General features: G+C 31.2%; 3 protein-coding genes across 5 annotated transcripts; all 3 read right to left on the reverse strand.

Moving 5' to 3' along the window:
* Positions 1-768: 768 nt before the first annotated feature.
* Positions 769-6473, reverse strand: LOC137812999 (uncharacterized). 3 transcript variants are annotated; one of them, XM_090299309.1, is made up of 4 exons: positions 6336-6473; positions 5588-5684; positions 3142-3355; positions 769-1442 (listed from the first exon to the last, which is right to left on the reverse strand). In XM_090299309.1, exons 2-4 carry the CDS (start codon positions 5641-5643, stop codon positions 843-845), a joined length of 870 nt encoding a protein of 289 aa, XP_090155435.1. In that variant the 5' UTR covers positions 5644-5684; positions 6336-6473; the 3' UTR covers positions 769-842. The 3 variants fall into 3 exon arrangements, with proteins under 3 accessions (XP_090155435.1, XP_068471374.2, XP_090155436.1); XM_068615273.2 differs by lacking the exons at positions 5588-5684; positions 6336-6473 and adding an exon at positions 3602-3689; XM_090299310.1 differs by lacking the exons at positions 5588-5684; positions 6336-6473 and adding an exon at positions 3602-3667 and having other exon boundaries at positions 3142-3352.
* On the reverse strand, positions 6227-12609 carry LOC137813000 (nuclear poly(A) polymerase 1). Its single transcript, XM_090299308.1, is given in 12 exon segments — positions 6227-6480; positions 7703-8445; positions 8732-8872; positions 8874-8897; positions 9297-9626; positions 9856-9918; positions 10442-10555; positions 10644-10805; positions 10896-10958; positions 11493-11600; positions 11832-11909; positions 11984-12609. Coding segments are annotated over 12 exon segments (1986 nt in total). The 5' UTR covers positions 12107-12609; the 3' UTR covers positions 6227-6443.
* A 1620-nt stretch (positions 12610-14229) lies between these two features.
* On the reverse strand, positions 14230-15738 carry LOC137813001 (uncharacterized). Its single transcript, XM_068615278.2, has 3 exons — positions 15099-15738; positions 14820-15005; positions 14230-14725 (listed from the first exon to the last, which is right to left on the reverse strand). The coding sequence occupies exons 1-3, from the start codon at positions 15522-15524 to the stop codon at positions 14441-14443; spliced, it is 897 nt and encodes a 298-aa protein (XP_068471379.1). The 5' UTR covers positions 15525-15738; the 3' UTR covers positions 14230-14440.
* Between the last annotated feature and the right edge of the window lie 1520 nt (positions 15739-17258).

The following is a 17258-nucleotide window of genomic DNA, read 5'->3' on the forward strand; positions in this document are numbered from 1 at the left end:
TATGGTTTGATGAGAAAGGAAACTCAAGAATTTATGGCAGCTTTTGGTTTGCTGTCATATGGTCCATGTGGCGACAACTTGACAAAATACAGTCTAGTTATCTAAGGTCCTTTTATGAATCATAACTATTCTATTCTAGAAAGTTAGAACCAAGAAAACGATTGTCTTCTTTCTCGGTCGCTTTATCTTTACCTCTTCTTAAAACCGTCTTTGTGCTCTCCTTTCACTTCTTTACTCCTTGTTTTCATGAAAACCAAGCTCGGATGATACCTGTAAAAAGCACTCTGACGTTCAAGTGAGATTTCGGTATTTGACAATCAGTGCTATTAGTACTGAATGACGACGTGCCTAATACTTGGAATTTGTGCCTATTTATATGATTATCATATACCCTTTATTAGTGGGCCGGATTAGGATTTTGGATCATGATTAAGAGTGTATTATCTAATGTTTGACCACTGATTAGTTTTGTTAATCTTATGCTTTGACATAATGAATTTAGTTGTGTTAGTCGTTCTTGACCAACCGCTGGATTTCCCGTACGAACCGGTACAATAACTAATCAAATTGTCTATACTTTTTCATTATACATTTTGTTGTAGGCGAGTGAGAGATTGAATTGTACAGAAAAAAATGATTGGGACAATTGTAAGTAGGTACATGAGTGTAAGTTCATCCCAAGGAAGTGAAATGTAACTAACACAAAGACCACGAAAATGAACTCTACTACCAGTAAACAAAAATGACTACCTAGTACTCATTCAATCATTCTCACAACTCTGGCACATGTTCATATATCTCAATTGGAACATACAAATTTGTTACATCTATAAGTACTCATATCATACATGATTGACATCTGAGTTTTGATACAAATTGTTAGCAGGTAAAGGATGATAATCAGGTTCCACAGAAGACTCTACATCATGGGTTCCCCTCTCTTTCCTGAATGAGTTACTATGAATAATATTCCTTGTGATTTTAGCTGTTGTATCCAAGAAGAACAGAACAAGACACGTCAAGCAGCAGCATGCAAACATGGCTATGGGCCCATAGATCCAGAGGAAGAATGCAAATGACAGGTAAAATGCTCGAAGTCCAATAGACCAAGCATGGCTCCCACGATTCAAAGTCACAGCAATGTATTCCATATACTCCCTTTTGTCTCTGAGTGTTGGTGCAGTGATCAAGAAACTCACATGGCAATAGTATCTTATGGACTGCACATTGCATAAGAATGCAATGAGGAAGCAAATGGTGACAGAAATGTGTTTGATTGAACTATGACCGAAAGGTGTGGAAGAGGTGTCATCAGTCCAGGTACTGCTAGCAAAAATACCAATCAGTGAACTGAGTGTGATGGCTGTTGTAGATAGAAGAGTAGATGCCATGATATTGTTGCGAATAGTTTGCACTGCCAAAACCCCATTCTTCATCGGTTCCTGAAAATATACCAACACAATCAATTCCATAACTCATTTTCATAGCTTCTAAGACTGATATTTTATGGGAAAAGGAATGGAAGTAGAAGACAGTGAATGTCTCAGGAAATTAGAGCCTCAAAAGGCTATCTCAACCAAATATACATTAGCAGGTAATTTTTTTATAAAAACTTTCATGTTAGACATCACTATGCAACTTGACATTTCAGATAGACTGACATCTTAAATAACAACAATCATCTGTCAGCACAAGCAGTAAGGATATTTTGTCAAAGACAAACCCTTTACTATGTTGTAAGGAAAGGACAATAACACAACAACAAGGGATTGCTTAACTCTGTTGAATTCTTAAGTTGAGTCTTCTTCTGATTTTTTTACACTATCAATGCAATTAAATGTATGCCAAAAGCATGGCCTCGTGTAAGGGAAGTGTATAAAAACAAATGGTAGCAGTTGTTTCATGATTTTATTATTATTAACTTTCTGCCATCTCTTTCAGTTTCACAACTTGATGCTTTGACCATTTCAAATTAACAGTAGTGGAGTCAAACAAGAAAGCTTTCTAACCTTGAAGATAACAAGAGAGAATTGAGAGAAAAACAAGAACAAAAAGAGCCAAATGGGAAGAAACATAGGATATGCTTGGTTGGAGTGAAAAATAGTGTGGAAGGAGAAATAAGAAATATGCTGCTGCACTTGACTCAACAAGAAAGAGGAAAAATCCCCTGCTAGAATCATCATAAAAATAACTAGTTTGGATTCCTCAGTTTTTCTTTTTTTTTCTCATCAATAAATAAATAAAATAAAATGTAATACTCGAGTAATATTCCAACCCTTATATATAATTACATAATGCTCAAAACCTCTAATAAGTCAAGAGCCAAAAACAAATACTCCAACACAATACCTTTCAATCACCAAACCAAACAACTCACACAAACTACACAATGGGCCAGAAAATAGTTTGAATTCCTCAGTAATAACAATGAAACAGTAAACTTCAAGTTGGATTGCCAATTTCATATCAAACGACAAAAGCCTCACCACAAAGGAGGACATTAATTCAAACACCTGGGCTTCTATTCAGAATTGAACACCCAACATTTCATAAAACAAGAAAATCACAGAATCAAGTGAGTAAGTCACAACTTAAATGATCAGTTCTGAAGCACATAACTGGATGATTTTCTGTTCTAAACGCATCATCTTCAAAAACAATCCTGTCCTAAATGTTGACAAGCATTTAATTGTTTACATATTTTCCAGTAAATATCTGAACTTTAGTTCTCCATAGTAGGGATGGTTGATGAACAGTAAGGAAAAACTGATTTTATCCAAAAGAAACATCTTTTCCAAAAACTATGATTGACCCAACTGTGTGGTGTGGTCATCCTTTGTAATCAAAACTCTGTAACCACATGTTCAAAGCATAAACTTATAGTAGCAGTTATGAATTGAAAGAGACACCACACAGTTATGAAATGGATAGAAACAAGTACTTTGTAATCAATGAACAGTAAGGACAACACTGATTTTATCCAAAAGAAACAACTTTTCCAAAAACCATCAATGACCCAACTGTGTGGTGTGGTCATCCTTTGCAATCAAAACTTTGCAACCACATATTCAAAGCATAAACTTATAGTAGCAGCTATGAATTGAAAGAGAGAGAGAAAAAGTGATGATGTAAAACACTCACACTCATCATGGCAAAAACCCACTGATGGCGAGACTCAGCATTAAGGCCAATAACAGTTCGAAGAGGGTTGTGTACGATGGAATAGACAAGCCATATATGGTACATGAGGAACACCAACAGACCCAACGGCACCAGCACAAGCTCAAACTGCTCCTTCTCCATGCCGCCGACAAACACTTGCTTTGGTACGAGGTTTTTGGAACAGAAAAGGCTTCTGATAATGAAGGAATCGTGAGTATATCTAAATGTCTGGTCTTAAACAGAAATCAAAAGGGTGAAAGAAAGTGCACATGATCATCTCATTACAAAACTCATTAATTTTCACCAAGCAAAAAGGATGGAAGTAAAAAAGTAACAGTGATTCATTGAATGGCCACAGATGGGTCTGAATCTAACATAAGAGATCAAATGTGAGAAAGTGTGTGGCCACATGAATCATGATGCTGTTGTCCTCACACACCTGTGTCCACTCACACCTCTTCACGCTTCACACTTGATAGGTGCATCCACCAATGGAGAAAATTTGTTAGAAGTTGCAAACTAAAATTATTTAGGGTGAAATATATAATATATGTTTCGACCTCAAGTTGGAAATATAATATCGCTAACTCAATCACTGTTAGGGAAATCATTGATAAAATCAATTGTGTTATTTAAGATATTATCTGTTTTAAGAGTTGATGTTTTGTTACAATTTTAGTGGATTGGAGAAAAAAAGAAATATATAAACTATATTAGTACTGAACAATAATAACAAAAAATTATAGTTTTTAATCAGTCTGTTATTTATTATATATTTTACATAAAATAAGCATTCTTGACTTTTATTTCTAGTATATAATTAAAAAAAATTACTTGGAGAAAATAATTATTTATGTGTACAATTAATTAGATGATTTTTTATTATTTTTAATTAAAACATTTTTAATACAAAAATGTTATTCAAAATCTTGAGAATCCTACACCTTCTAGTGCCTTTGTTTGCAAGTGGATGTTATTCCAATATTCATCCTATCACTACAAGAAAATCATGAAATAGAAACCAATTTGTAGAAACCAAAATAATTAGTTGTAATAGTAACTAAATTATAGACCATTTTAGAAACTAAAAAGAAATTTGGTTTCTATATTAGTTTCTATTATTTTATATTATTGTTAAATAGTTTCTAAATTAGTATCTAATTAGCAACTAAGATTTTAACTACCAATTATTTAGTTTCTAAATTTGGTAGCAAAAACATTGGTTGCTAATTAGATACCAATTTAGAAACTATTTAACAATAATAGAAAATAATAGAAACTAATTTAGAAACCAATTTTCTTTTTAGTTTCTAAAATGGTCTCTATTTTAGTTCCCATTGTAACTAATTATTTTGGTCTCTAAAAATTAGTTTCTATTTCATGATTTTCTTGTAGTGTCTTTATTTCTTTTTTGAGTTGTAGAAGAATGGTCTTTATAAAAATTAATTAAATATAATAATTTTTTTATTAAGAAAACTATTTAATAAAAATTAAAAAAATTAGGTAATTATACCAATATAACAAACACATCATTGACTTTAATGTTGAATTAAATAGTACATGAATGTGGTGAGTGACATAGGGAATAAATTAATTTTATCTCTATGCATGATCTAATGGACACCCTGACAGTGTATTATTGGTATAAATTATTAAGTTCTTCATAAATAATTAACTTTTAATAATAAATAAAAGTCATATTCAAAGTTGTTAACTAATAAAAATATTTAATAAGAATTAATATTAAATGAATTAATTAATAATTGTTATTATTATTTAATTTAAAATTGTTACTATAAAAAATTAATGTGAAATTTATCTATGAGTAGGAATAATTAAAAAATAGATTTATTAGGAAAGTTTGATAAATGATTCTTAATTTAAATAATTATTTATTATTAACTAACTGTAGTTTTAATAGAAAATTTTAAAAGATTTTTTATAAATTATAATAAATTACTTTATGAAATGGGCCTATTTAAATAATACCAGGGTTAATAAACAGTGTGAAAAATATTAACAATACAGCATATAAAATAAAATGGGAGAAAATATAAATTTTATTGATTGAATAATTAAATCATGATTCATCAAAATATTAAATTTAGTTTAGAATTTGTTTAATGTTAGAAGTTATCGTCTAATAATTAATGAGACATTTGATTTTAGTGTGATTATATCCGTCACAATAGAAACTGGACTATTGGATTGTCCAGAAATCAAATCTCTCTTCTAAGTTGAGAAGGTCGAATAATTTTCTAATTCGAACATAACCTATAAATTTATAATTAATAGTAATTAAATTATACTTAATAGTAAATTATGATGAAGGCACAGTTGGGCTCATATGCAAGTCACCCATTTAAAAAGAATAAATATTAGAGGAGACTCCTATACCAAAGGTAATTTTTCACTCTCAACTCACTTGCATATTGTACTCAGACTGACTTGATCATCGAAGTGTCTTAGCATGTATCCCATTCGGTTTGGAGAAAGGAAGAACCAACATGAGACCACCACACCTGAAAGACGAAGACAAAAGGAGTCACTCTATTAGGATCTCAACCTTGTAAGAACAAAAACAATTTTTTATTTTTTATACCAATTTATTTACTAATATCTATATGTATTATCAAGAGTAGAAAAGTCTTGAAGCGTGTCACAACCTATGAGACTTGGAGTGTCGAGCACACGTATCAGACATCGACACTCATATGACACTTCGTAGGACATGGATTAGTGAAATGTCAAATTCAAAAAATATTTGTTGGATTTCTGAAAATTCTAGTTCTAACATAATTTTAAAAAAATACATTAATTTTCTAAAAAATTAAATTTATTGTATAAATTTATAATATGATTATGAAAATAAGGAATAAATCCTTTTGAATCAATCATGAGAAATATTTTCTGTTAAAAAAACTAAAACATACTTGTGCACATAAATCTTTCACTACAAGAAAATCATAATTTTAAAAAAAAATGGTTTCTAAATTAATTTTTATAATTGTTAAATAGTTTATAAATTGGTATTTAATTAGCAACCAAAGTTTTTGCTACTAAATTTAGAAACTAAATAATTGGTAGTTAAACATTACTATTGCAACTAATTATTTTGGTATCGGTGTGATACCCCCATAAAACCGACTCATAGGGTTGAGGTTTGCACTCACTTATATACAATGAAAGACTTTAATCTCTAGTCGATATGGGATCTCCAACCGTTTGTTCTATGTAGTATAATGAACTTCAATCACCAACTTTTTATAAGAAGGTAGACTTCAATCACCAGCTTTCCCTAAAGAGGTGAACTTCAACCTGTAAATAAGAAAAAATAATAGTTAACCACCTAAATTTCACGCAGATCACACAAAGAAAAATAAGCACTCTTTTGAAAAACCTAGGTTTAGAAAAATAAATAAATAAAGTAATTAAAATTAGCTTTTACACAATTTAAAATTATACTTTTGGAGAAGTTAATATAAAATAAGTTTCATAAATTCATTTTAACTAATACAGAAATAATTTTACTTTTCATTTTTATTTTTCTCCCTAAGAAGTGTTAATGAAGCTCTATCTATACATTATGATTTTTCAATATTTTTCTTGAAACCAAAACTTATAAGTTTTCTCTAAAATTTATTAGTCGATTCTTATACTATACATGCATATTATTTCATCTTTAATACTTTTCATGTAGAAACTCTACATTTGAGGGTTTAAGCGATTGGAAATGTAAAGCACTACATAATTGAAAAAGAAAACTTAAGAAGATGAGAATGAAAATGTCAATTTAAATATTCAATAATAACACAATTCATCTTTATCATAACTTTTTAAGAATTCTTATCATAACTAACCAATTCAATTAATCAATTATACCAATAAAATCAAAATATCATCTAATTTAATTAATATTTAATTATTTTTATCAAGATTTAATTAATAATTAATTTAACTTTTAAAATTGTAATCACATTACAAGATCAAAGTTAAAAAAGAGACATAATTTATTACTTTTAAAAGATTTAAAACTAAAATTATATATATATACTTAAAAAAAATCATTAAATAATAATCAAATATAGATATTAAAATAATTAATCACTATGTTAACTAAATTACATATTAATTTAAAGATTAAAAAATTATTGATGATTTCTATTATTAATAAAATATTATAAAATGGCTTATAAATTGATATCTAAATTAGTTATCAAAGTTTTTTCTACTAATATTTTAAATTTTAAATTAATCACTAAAAATCTATTTTAGAATATAAGTAGTTAATAACTAAAACTTTGATAGCAAATAGTTAGAAACCAATTTAAAAACTATTTTATCAATTTTTATTAATAATAGAAACTATTTTAGATATCAATAATGTTTTTAGTTTATAAAATGATATTTAATCTAGTTAATATAATGACTAATTATTATTATCTCTAAAATTAGTTTTTATTAAATGATTTTTTAATGATATATATATATATATATATATATATATATATATATATAATTTGATCAAGCTACAGTTTACCTGATAAGGGGCTTCTTCTGTGGCACAGGTGCAGGCATCCCAGTTAATAATGGTGGTGTGAGCTCATCAGGTTCCTCTGAAAAGACATGCTGTGCAAGTGAATCACATGAACCACACTTAATCTTCTCAATGGCTACCTTTTCACCATCTTCCAAATCAGGTTTCTCACCCTGTTCTTCACCACTACCATTCATTTCTGAGTCATCACATTTCTCATACCAACAACTACCAATGCTATCAGGATTTCCATCTTCATCAACTTCCCTGCTGCAGGGAGACAAAGATGCAAGGGACTTCGAACTTCTCAAGCTATCCACACTATCTTCACCTACTTTTCTCTTCCTATCACCATTTCCTCCCAATACAAAAACTTTACCTTCTTCAGACTCTTCTGCATGAGCATGGCCAAAAGTACTTAATTCTGAACTCCTCTTACTGTGCCAAGTTACTTTAGATGGGTGTGAAGGTCTAACAGCACCAGGAAAAACGAAGGAGGGTATACTATCACGTTTCACATGGGAGACATGCACATCCATTCCAGGTTTCCATAGAGTGTACATGTTCACAGAATGCTTAAATTCTTCAACAGTTGTTCTTATATCAAACTTCTGAGCACCACTCAGAGGAACACCTTGCTTACGTTGCAGTCCCATGAAGTAGGAGCAGTGGTAAGGTCTGGATTTGTCAGGAAAGTCACCAGGATGTGGATGACACTGAAGCATGTCATAGGTGTGCCTCTCAATCTAAATGTTTAGACAACAGTTAAGTTAAATGAGTGTTGATACATTGAAAATCCTGTAACATATTACAACTGGATGAAGAAATATTCTTTTGCTGAAATGAACCAATTTTAGAATTGTACTCGATAAATCACAATTTTAAACTGAGTATCTCGGACAAATCACAGTTGTACAACTGGTATCTTGAACAAATCATAGTTATAAACGGGTATCTTTCCATTTATAGATGTCAAAAGTAACATTTTTCGGAAAAAATATGTGAAACAAAAAACAATGAACAATGGCATACTTTCAATGTCAAGTGGCGCAGACGAGACTCAACCCACCCTTTCCATTTTCTGAGATCGTGAGCATTCTCTGCTGATATGTCTATCTGCAAATAATTCTTATAAGCTTCAAAAAAGGGATGAGGCTCAAAAAGAGTGTCCCAAATCAGCCTTGTTAGCCTCCATAGCCTACAAATATGAGAGGCATAGCATTAAGCCACTCAAATATCACAGTAAGAAAAATCATTGTTAAGAAAAAGTAGTGGTGAGATTGTCAAAATGCAAGAAAATGAACAGCTTAATGAAGATTACACCATTAAGCTTAACTCAACCTCATAAAATCTAATAACTCGTATGTGTGATTATATATTATGGGTGGTACGATAACGGGTGACCTGATAATCCCAACAAACAATTTTAATGATTTTGATACCATATTAAGAAGTGAACTTTAAGTCTAACTCAATCTCATAAAACCAATTTATAAAATAAGGTTTGTCTACATTTATATACTATGAAATCTCATAATCTCTAATCGACATCAGATTTTTAACAAAAAGAACATAAAGCCAACTCATAGCACCATACCTCACATATTTCATTTCCCCTATGAAATTCCTTCATGATAATACGCAATGTGCTTGAGGACACATTGTAGCTAGAGTTCATGCAAGGATAAGCAGGAGTAATTATTGGCATTAGATGGGATCTATCCTTGGGATATCTTCTAGGATCCCAAACTTGAAGGCCAAGTGATCCCTCTTCAATGCCACAAAGCATTACTGGATTTGGCCAACGCCACTTGGTATATACTCTGAAGAATCGAGACACTAACATATTGGGAACTGCATTAGGAAATAGCTGACATATTAGTGCAACAAGCAATGCCCAGTTTATACCACCAAGAAAACCTGTAACCTGCACATTAAGTAACTGAGTAATTAGAACATTAGAAATAGGCATAATATACTAATTCTTTCCATTGTTATGGGGTTGATCTCAAAAGATGGGACCAAATTGAAACCAACCCAACAAGAGTAGACCAATTAGTGTATTGATTGAGTCTTTGAAATAACAGTGAAGAAGTTGGAGCCAAAACAGAGAAAGAACACCAAACAAGTAATCTAGAGTAAGATCTCTGTCACACATTCGAATAAACACCACGATGCTTTGCCCAAAACTTCATGCACTTCAATGTTGTACGAAAATTCTGCACTTCAAAAAAAAAAACAATGATAAGGAATATGTATCAGAGATACTAACATGACACTGATATATGTACAAACACGAAGATACATGTAATCTCTAAAATATAGAATACGGAAACACGGATCTATATATTATAAAATTATGAATTATATAAATTGATAATAAAGATTTATATGTACAAATATATTTTAGTTTTTTTTAGCATAAAGATGTTTTTCATGACTGGTTCAAAAGACTTTGTTCTTATTTTTACATTCATAATAAAAGTTTATACAATAAATTTGAATTTTTAAAAAATTAATGTATTTCTCATTTTTAAAATTGTGTTAGAACCATGCTAGAATTATCAGAAATCTTACAAATATTTTTTGAATTAGACACTTCACTGGTTTTATATGTGTCTTACGAGTGTCGGTGTCCGATACATATCTATAACACGGACTATGAAAGACGTGTTTGAACCTCATAGTACGGAAGACAAAAAAGGCTGAACATAAAAACTCTTTAAAATTTATAGGCACCACCTGAATATTTGGAACCAAACGCAAGACCTGATCAGTGACTCTACAACCATTAAGACTACGGACAGTTTGCTCATCTGCATTTTGTAATATTGACTCCTGTGATATATCCAAGTTCTGTCCCACAAACAGCAGCCAGTATTACTAAGAACCAAAGAATATGTAAAAACAGCTTCAACCTATTAATCTTGCTTAAATCACTTACTTCAGGAATGACCCACAAAGATAATTTTGCATATAGAAGATCTATTGAAACGCCATTGAGCTTGAGCCTCATCACTGGTACATGAGCATCAGGCACAGGGTGCAACTCTGTTACTTCTGTCATCTCAGATAGCATCTTATGCAGCTCGCCGAAGAAATCTTCCTAAGGCCAACTCAAATAACAGTTTATCTGATGGAATATATAGCCTCAAAAACCTATACTTAAACCAAAAAATGGTACAAATTATCATACATCTCTGGATGCATATCTTGGCCCCACACAAAGAATGTCTATATCTGCTCCAGGGCCATGTACCTACAAAAGTTGAATGAAAACTGTAAAATATACTGAGAGCTGTAACTAAAATTTGCATTTTTTTTCACAATTTTCAACAATATTTTGACATACACCAAAAAACACCCATTTGAATTGAAAGCTTAAAATAATAATATTTACTTTCTTTTTTGACTAAAATCTAATATGTATTACTATATTATGAAAGTGGACTGTAAAGTGTGTGAGATTTCTTAAAGAGTGTAAAAGTATTATTTTTCTTTGAAAACGACATAAAACAAGATATAATTACAACATAATTCATCTACAGGAACTTCTTGTCATATATGACAGTACAATCCTGGTTTATAGATGTTCAAATATTACATGAAGTGCATATCCGTATCCATGTCGTATTAATGTCCGTATCTGTATCCATGTCGTATTAATGTTTGTATTCGTATTTGTGTGTTACATAGATACATAGTGCAAAGATGAGTGTAAAGATGCCTAAAGTACACTGCATGAGTGTGCATGCAAAAAAGGAAAGATTTGAAAGATAAAGCAGCCTCATACCCCAAGTCGATATGAGCCAAAAGTGAAAATCTTGGCATTTGCTTCTTGCACCAGTTCTTCATTTAGTCCCTTCCCACGACTAATGGTTTTGACCCAAATTTTCACAATCTAACTCGTTATAACAGCACATCCTCAGTTCAGTTTCCTTGATAGGTATTAGATGATGAAAAATATAAAAATAATCTCAGATAATATTTTAGATTTCAGTTATAAATACCTTTTCGGTAGGAACTGTTTCATATCAATTATAACTATTTTATCAAATATTATGATGATTTTTATCATCTAATAGGATCACACAGCACAGATTGAAAAGTGCTATTCAAAAATAAATTCAACCTGGTCTAGTCTTCCAAGTACTTCCTCCCTACTAACTGCCTCATCCTGATTCTCATACAAGCCAGCATCTTGCAAGTGCTGAACATCCAGAAATCCATGTTCAGCACAGTAACAACAACTTAAAAGCTCAAAAATTTAAAGAAAATTGGAACCTTCTCAAGTTCACGAGTCTTGATCACATCATATTCAGTAGGTCCACCCAATGAGATAGGCTCTGTTATGCCTAACCGTTGCTGCTGCCCATTATTGTGATTGCTGAATCCGTGGCTTCCCATCAAGGCTTCTATACAATTTTTTTCTATTTATAAAGATCACAATAACAGTACTTTCTTTCAATGATGGTGAAACTGTGACAGTTTAGAGTTATTCAATAATATTTTACAGTGTTTCTTTGCCCAACAAAACGAGAAGCATAACAAAAGCAAAAGCAAAAAATATATCATATTGTGCAGACAGTAGTTGATTGTGCAGAAATAGGGGTGAGGAATTTAAAGCTATAATTAAAGACAAAAACCAGTAGAAAAATGGAGTAGAAGCTGCTGCGGGGTTCTGAAATTGAAATTGGAAGCAAGAACCTAAGCAACAAAATCAGAAGAAGGTATGATGAAGATGAAATTAGAAGCAGAGAAGAGTCGTGGTTGATTGTTGCACCAGTCAAATCTTCCACTCCCACCACAATTACAAGTCAACACAACTCAGATATTAAGAGAGAAAGTGTGGTGAGAAATAGAAATGAGACTTTTGGTCTCCAAGATGCATATGCAGCATAGACACTTGTGACATGAACACTAACCACGAAAATACATATAATTTTAAAAATTAGAATATTGGAACGCGAATCTATATCGTATAATTATGAATTGATAATAAAGATTTATGTGTAAGAATGTTTCAGTTTTTTTTTAGTAAAAATATGTTTCTGATAACTGGTTTAAAAGAATTTATTCTTTATTTTTATAATCATAATAAAAATTTAAAAAATAAATTTTAGTTTTAAAAAATTAATGTATTTTTTGTGTGTAGAATTATTAGAAATTCAATAAATATTTTTTGAATTAGACATTTCACTGATGTGTCTTACAAAGTGTCGGTGTTCAAAATACATGTATCCGACACAAATTCACCATTTAAGGCACTATTCGAACTTCATAGGTTTTCACCCTCCACCATATTTCAAAAATGAAACTCCAAAATGGCCAAAATTATTATGTATTTTTTTAATTTACAATAGATTTCATGTCTTTCAAAGAATTTAATTTAATTTTTTACATTTTAAAAAACTCAATAATGTTTTTAAAATTAATTTTGTTACTAATTTTACTCTACGTGAAAGCAGTTCATAAAAGTAGAATGCAAAATCACTGCTAATAAATTTATTAATTAATACTTTTGCTACATAGTACTAAGTAAAAACATTTAACACGTGTGATGTCAAGTACAGAGTATAATTTTAGTACACTACACATATGTAATAAAATCCAAATTTTTGCTTTGTAAGATTTTTTTTACTAAATTATAATTTATAGAATATTTTATGTGTTTTTATTGAATGAATCAGCAAAGTTTGGTTTAATAATTGGCGCTAGATGTTTGGAATTTACTTTGATGACGTGGAGCTTACCCAATAGATCTCAAACTAATCATGTGTAAAAAAATGTTCAAAATTATAGGCGGCTATAATTACGCTATAATTACCTTAAAAAAATTGAGGGAAATGTTTTTTTTCACCCAACACTTTTGAACCTGCACCAACATAATTTCAAAAATTTCAAAAATATCATTTATTCTGGAAATAAAAATCTAGAACTAAAAATAATACATTCTGAAAAAATAAATTCAAAAGAGGTTTTTTTGTGTTTCGGATATAAAAATCCAGAAAAAAAAAACAAAATTCCATTCCAGATAAAATAATCAAGAACTGAAAACAATACATTTTAGAAAAATTTATTGGGAAGAGATTATTGTGTTCCGAAAAAAAGTCTTGAATGTAATTTTATATGTACCCACTTTTTAAGGGTATTTTCGATTTTTCCCCTATAATTTGGTGCAGAAGCAATTGCCAAAAATTGAAAGTAAAACATTATTAACTAATTCCTACACTCTTGGACACCTACACCCTATATTTATATAAAATTTATATGACATATATTAGTAAAGTATTTAATTTAAAAAATATTTATTAATAATTTTAACACGATTGTAACATAATTTTTAAAAAAATAACTTTTTAAAAATTCTTTTATTATATGAATTTTTAATATGAGAAACAAATTTTTTTGAATTATTCATAAAAAAAACATTTTTCTACTTAAAATAACATGCACATAAATATTTATTTGATTATATAATAAGTAGATTTGTTTCAACATATTCCTATATAACATAACCGGACAAAACAAATCCAAAACATGTCTTTAATTATCTTGTGTTTGAATCCATGGAGTGTACAGTGTTGGGAGCATCCAAAAAAAGTCCAAAAGAACACGTCTCTCTGATACTGCCCTGTGAGCTGTATCCACATTACTTTCCTCACCAAAAATAACCAACGAATCATAAACAAGTACTCTCTTTGCCATGTGCTGCTTCTTCCTTCCTCATTTCGCACTCAATCAATCATAGACGCAAGAATGCTTCAGGGAAAGTGAAACATTTATCTTCTTGGGATCCAAATTGATGGAACATTCGACCCTTCTGTAGTACTTTGGCTTCACCAATCTCCCAAGAACGTATGCTCTAGATCGAATCACAAATCCCAATCTCAATGGCACAGCCACCGTAGGCACACCCGTTGAGCTGCTCAAGCTAGCACCGCTTCCATACAGAGGGATCTTGTTCCCCATCACTGCCACACTCACCAATCTCTGACTCTTCCTTGACTGATAAAACTTCTTCAACTGCATCAACCAACCAATTCAGATCAAATTCATTTTTCAAGAAATTAATGTGCGTAACAAAGTTAAAGGGTTGATTCATTCATGTGGGTCTTACGTTTCCGGTGGCAATTACAATTTCTGAATAGGACAGATCCAGAGGAGTGGATGTCACATGGACCCCGAAGAATGTTCCGGTGTTGCGGTAGGTGAATTTCACGGTGGAATTCATGGTGATCATGTCGGTGGCGACGCCGGTGGAATCGGAACCCGCTTGAACTCTGAGATGGTCGAATTTGATGCTCTGCGAAACGACGACCCAGAAGGTGAAATCGAGAACTGACGAAAACCCATTTCAGGGGAGGAAAAAAGATCAAGAATTGCGAAGGAAGCGAACCTTGATGAGGACATTGGGCTTCATGGGTCTGCTGGCGCCCCAGAGGATGAGAGAGAAGAGGGAGAAGAGGAGGAAGAAGCCGAGAACGAAGGCGAGGAAATAGTACCGGCGAGAGAGCGCGCGGTGGCGATCTTCGTTTTGGAGAAGACCCTCTTCTTCGATGACGTCGATGTCCTTGTTCCACGGGAGCTTGTGGCTGCGGGGGTGGTTGTTGATCTTGCGGGAGCCGGAGAAACGGCTGGAGGAGGAGTGAGAGTGAGGAGGAGAACCCATTGGGCTGAGCACCGGCGTTGAATGCAGCGACGTGGTGGTTTTTTCTCCATCGTGGGAAGGGCTCTGAACGTAGTAGACTGGTCGACGGGGAGACCTCGTGGTGGAGGAGGCGTCGAGGCTGGTGACCTCGGAGTCTGTCTTCGCATGATGCATCTTCACCAACGTTTCTTGTTGATGTCTTTCTGTCTGTGTCTCTGTTTTTTGTGATGAAAGGCCCCAACAATCATATATGAATTAATGGGATAGTGATTGTTGAATTACGTTATTATTATTTATAATTGTTGCGTCTGTTAAAGAAAATAAAGAAAAACAAAATGTGCTTAACGCTAAGGAAAAGCACGTTTGGATTAAAAGGAAAAGTGAAAATGAGAACGCTGCTTTATTAATTGTTAGGTTTTGTTTGTTTGGGTGTTAGGGTTTTGACAGCTGGGTTACAGTTGTCACCGAACAACATATAATACGAACGTACTTATGTAGGTTCCAAGAGGATGATTGAAATTAATTCACATAGCATGCACATGCAAATCAGAGCTTCCACCAATATAATTAAAAAAAAAATTGTATAATATGAATAATCTCTAAAATATATAAGATAGTAATTTTGAATTATATATATTAAGAAGTGAACTTTAAGCATAACTCAACCTCATAAAATCGGTTCATACCATACACTCCTCACACCGAGAGTGACAACAGTTCGTGTATGGGATAACATATTATGGGTGGTGACATGATAAACCCAACAAATACTCGTTAGAATATACTCGACAATGGCTCTGATACCATATTACAAAGTGAGCTTTAAGCCTAAGTCAACCCCATAAAACCGATCTCCAACAATATATTTTTAATATAACTGATTTAAAATGATTTATTATTTATTTTTATAATTTTAATAAAATTTTATATAATAATTTTGAGTTTTTAAAGAATTAATATATTTCTCAGTTTTAAATTGTATTAGATTCATGACTAACAAATCGGCTTCTATCTTCAGTTTTCGTCTTTTAGTCAATATTATCCTAATTATCAGAAATATATTTTTTGAATTGAACATTTTACTAATACTAATACGTATTTTACAAGTATTGTACTATGACAGTGTTGATACATATTCGACACATTTAAAAACTGTGTTTAAGCCTCTTGCACACAACACCTTCACTTTTTCTTTTCCTTTTTCACGAATTGTTTTTATATAATATTCATTACACAACCACATAAAAAAAAGCTATATAAAAAGATAAGTAAATAATTATATAATACAATATTTTACATTATTTATTATTATTATTATTTTGTTGGTGTGTCGGTGCACTTTAAATTCAACACGCCGCTATACTCTAAATTAAACTTATTCCAATATGGGGTTGGTGAGAACAATTAAAGTCAAGTCTCTTAAATAAAATATTAAATTTGAATTTCATGATTAATAAACATTTAAATTTATGAATCGATTTCTCTTATATAAATTAATGTAATAATAAGATAAATTAATTATGAATTTGTTTATCATTTAATCACATAATCTGGTTTAAAAAAATAGGTTAATTCCACTGATCATATGATTCGCGTGCGCTTGTAGGGCCCGCATCGACCATGCCTCAGATATACTATTTTACTAAATTATTTAATATTAATTAAATTATTACACGAGAAATTTGTTATCATAAGCTATACTATTTGTTATTATTTTTATTAGTAAAAAGGCCTAATACAAGTGTTATAATAAATTATTTAAGTGCAATATTATTATTTACTTTAAAATTGTTTTGGATTTAATCCATGAATCTAATATCGATATATAAAAGAGGAATTGCACATGTAACTAATTATTATTTTATACAAATATTAATTGACATCTATTTGAGTGAAAACAAATTTTAA

The sequence above is a fragment of the Phaseolus vulgaris genome, chromosome 2 (assembly GCF_051622355.1).
Source record: "Phaseolus vulgaris cultivar YP4 chromosome 2, ASM5162235v1, whole genome shotgun sequence".
Classification (NCBI taxonomy): Eukaryota; Viridiplantae; Streptophyta; class Magnoliopsida; order Fabales; family Fabaceae; genus Phaseolus; species Phaseolus vulgaris.

Excerpts from the sequence above, each read along its gene's own strand:
- LOC137812999 (XM_090299309.1), bottom strand. The coding sequence starts at position 5,643 with ATGGGATACATGCTAAGACACTTCGATGATCAAGTCAGTCTGAGTACA. Across the intron at positions 3,356-5,587 it reads AGTCTGAGTACAATATGCAA|AAGCCTTTTCTGTTCCAAAA; the intron begins GTGAGTTGAGAG and ends CTTCATTATCAG. Across the intron at positions 1,443-3,141 it reads GGGTTTTTGCCATGATGAGT|GAACCGATGAAGAATGGGGT; the intron begins GTGAGTGTTTTA and ends GTATATTTTCAG.
- LOC137813001 (XM_068615278.2), bottom strand. The coding sequence starts at position 15,524 with ATGCATCATGCGAAGACAGACTCCGAGGTCACCAGCCTCGACGCCTCC. Across the intron at positions 15,006-15,098 it reads AGCCCAATGTCCTCATCAAG|AGCATCAAATTCGACCATCT; the intron begins GTTCGCTTCCTT and ends GTCGTTTCGCAG. Across the intron at positions 14,726-14,819 it reads TTGTAATTGCCACCGGAAAC|TTGAAGAAGTTTTATCAGTC; the intron begins GTAAGACCCACA and ends TGGTTGATGCAG.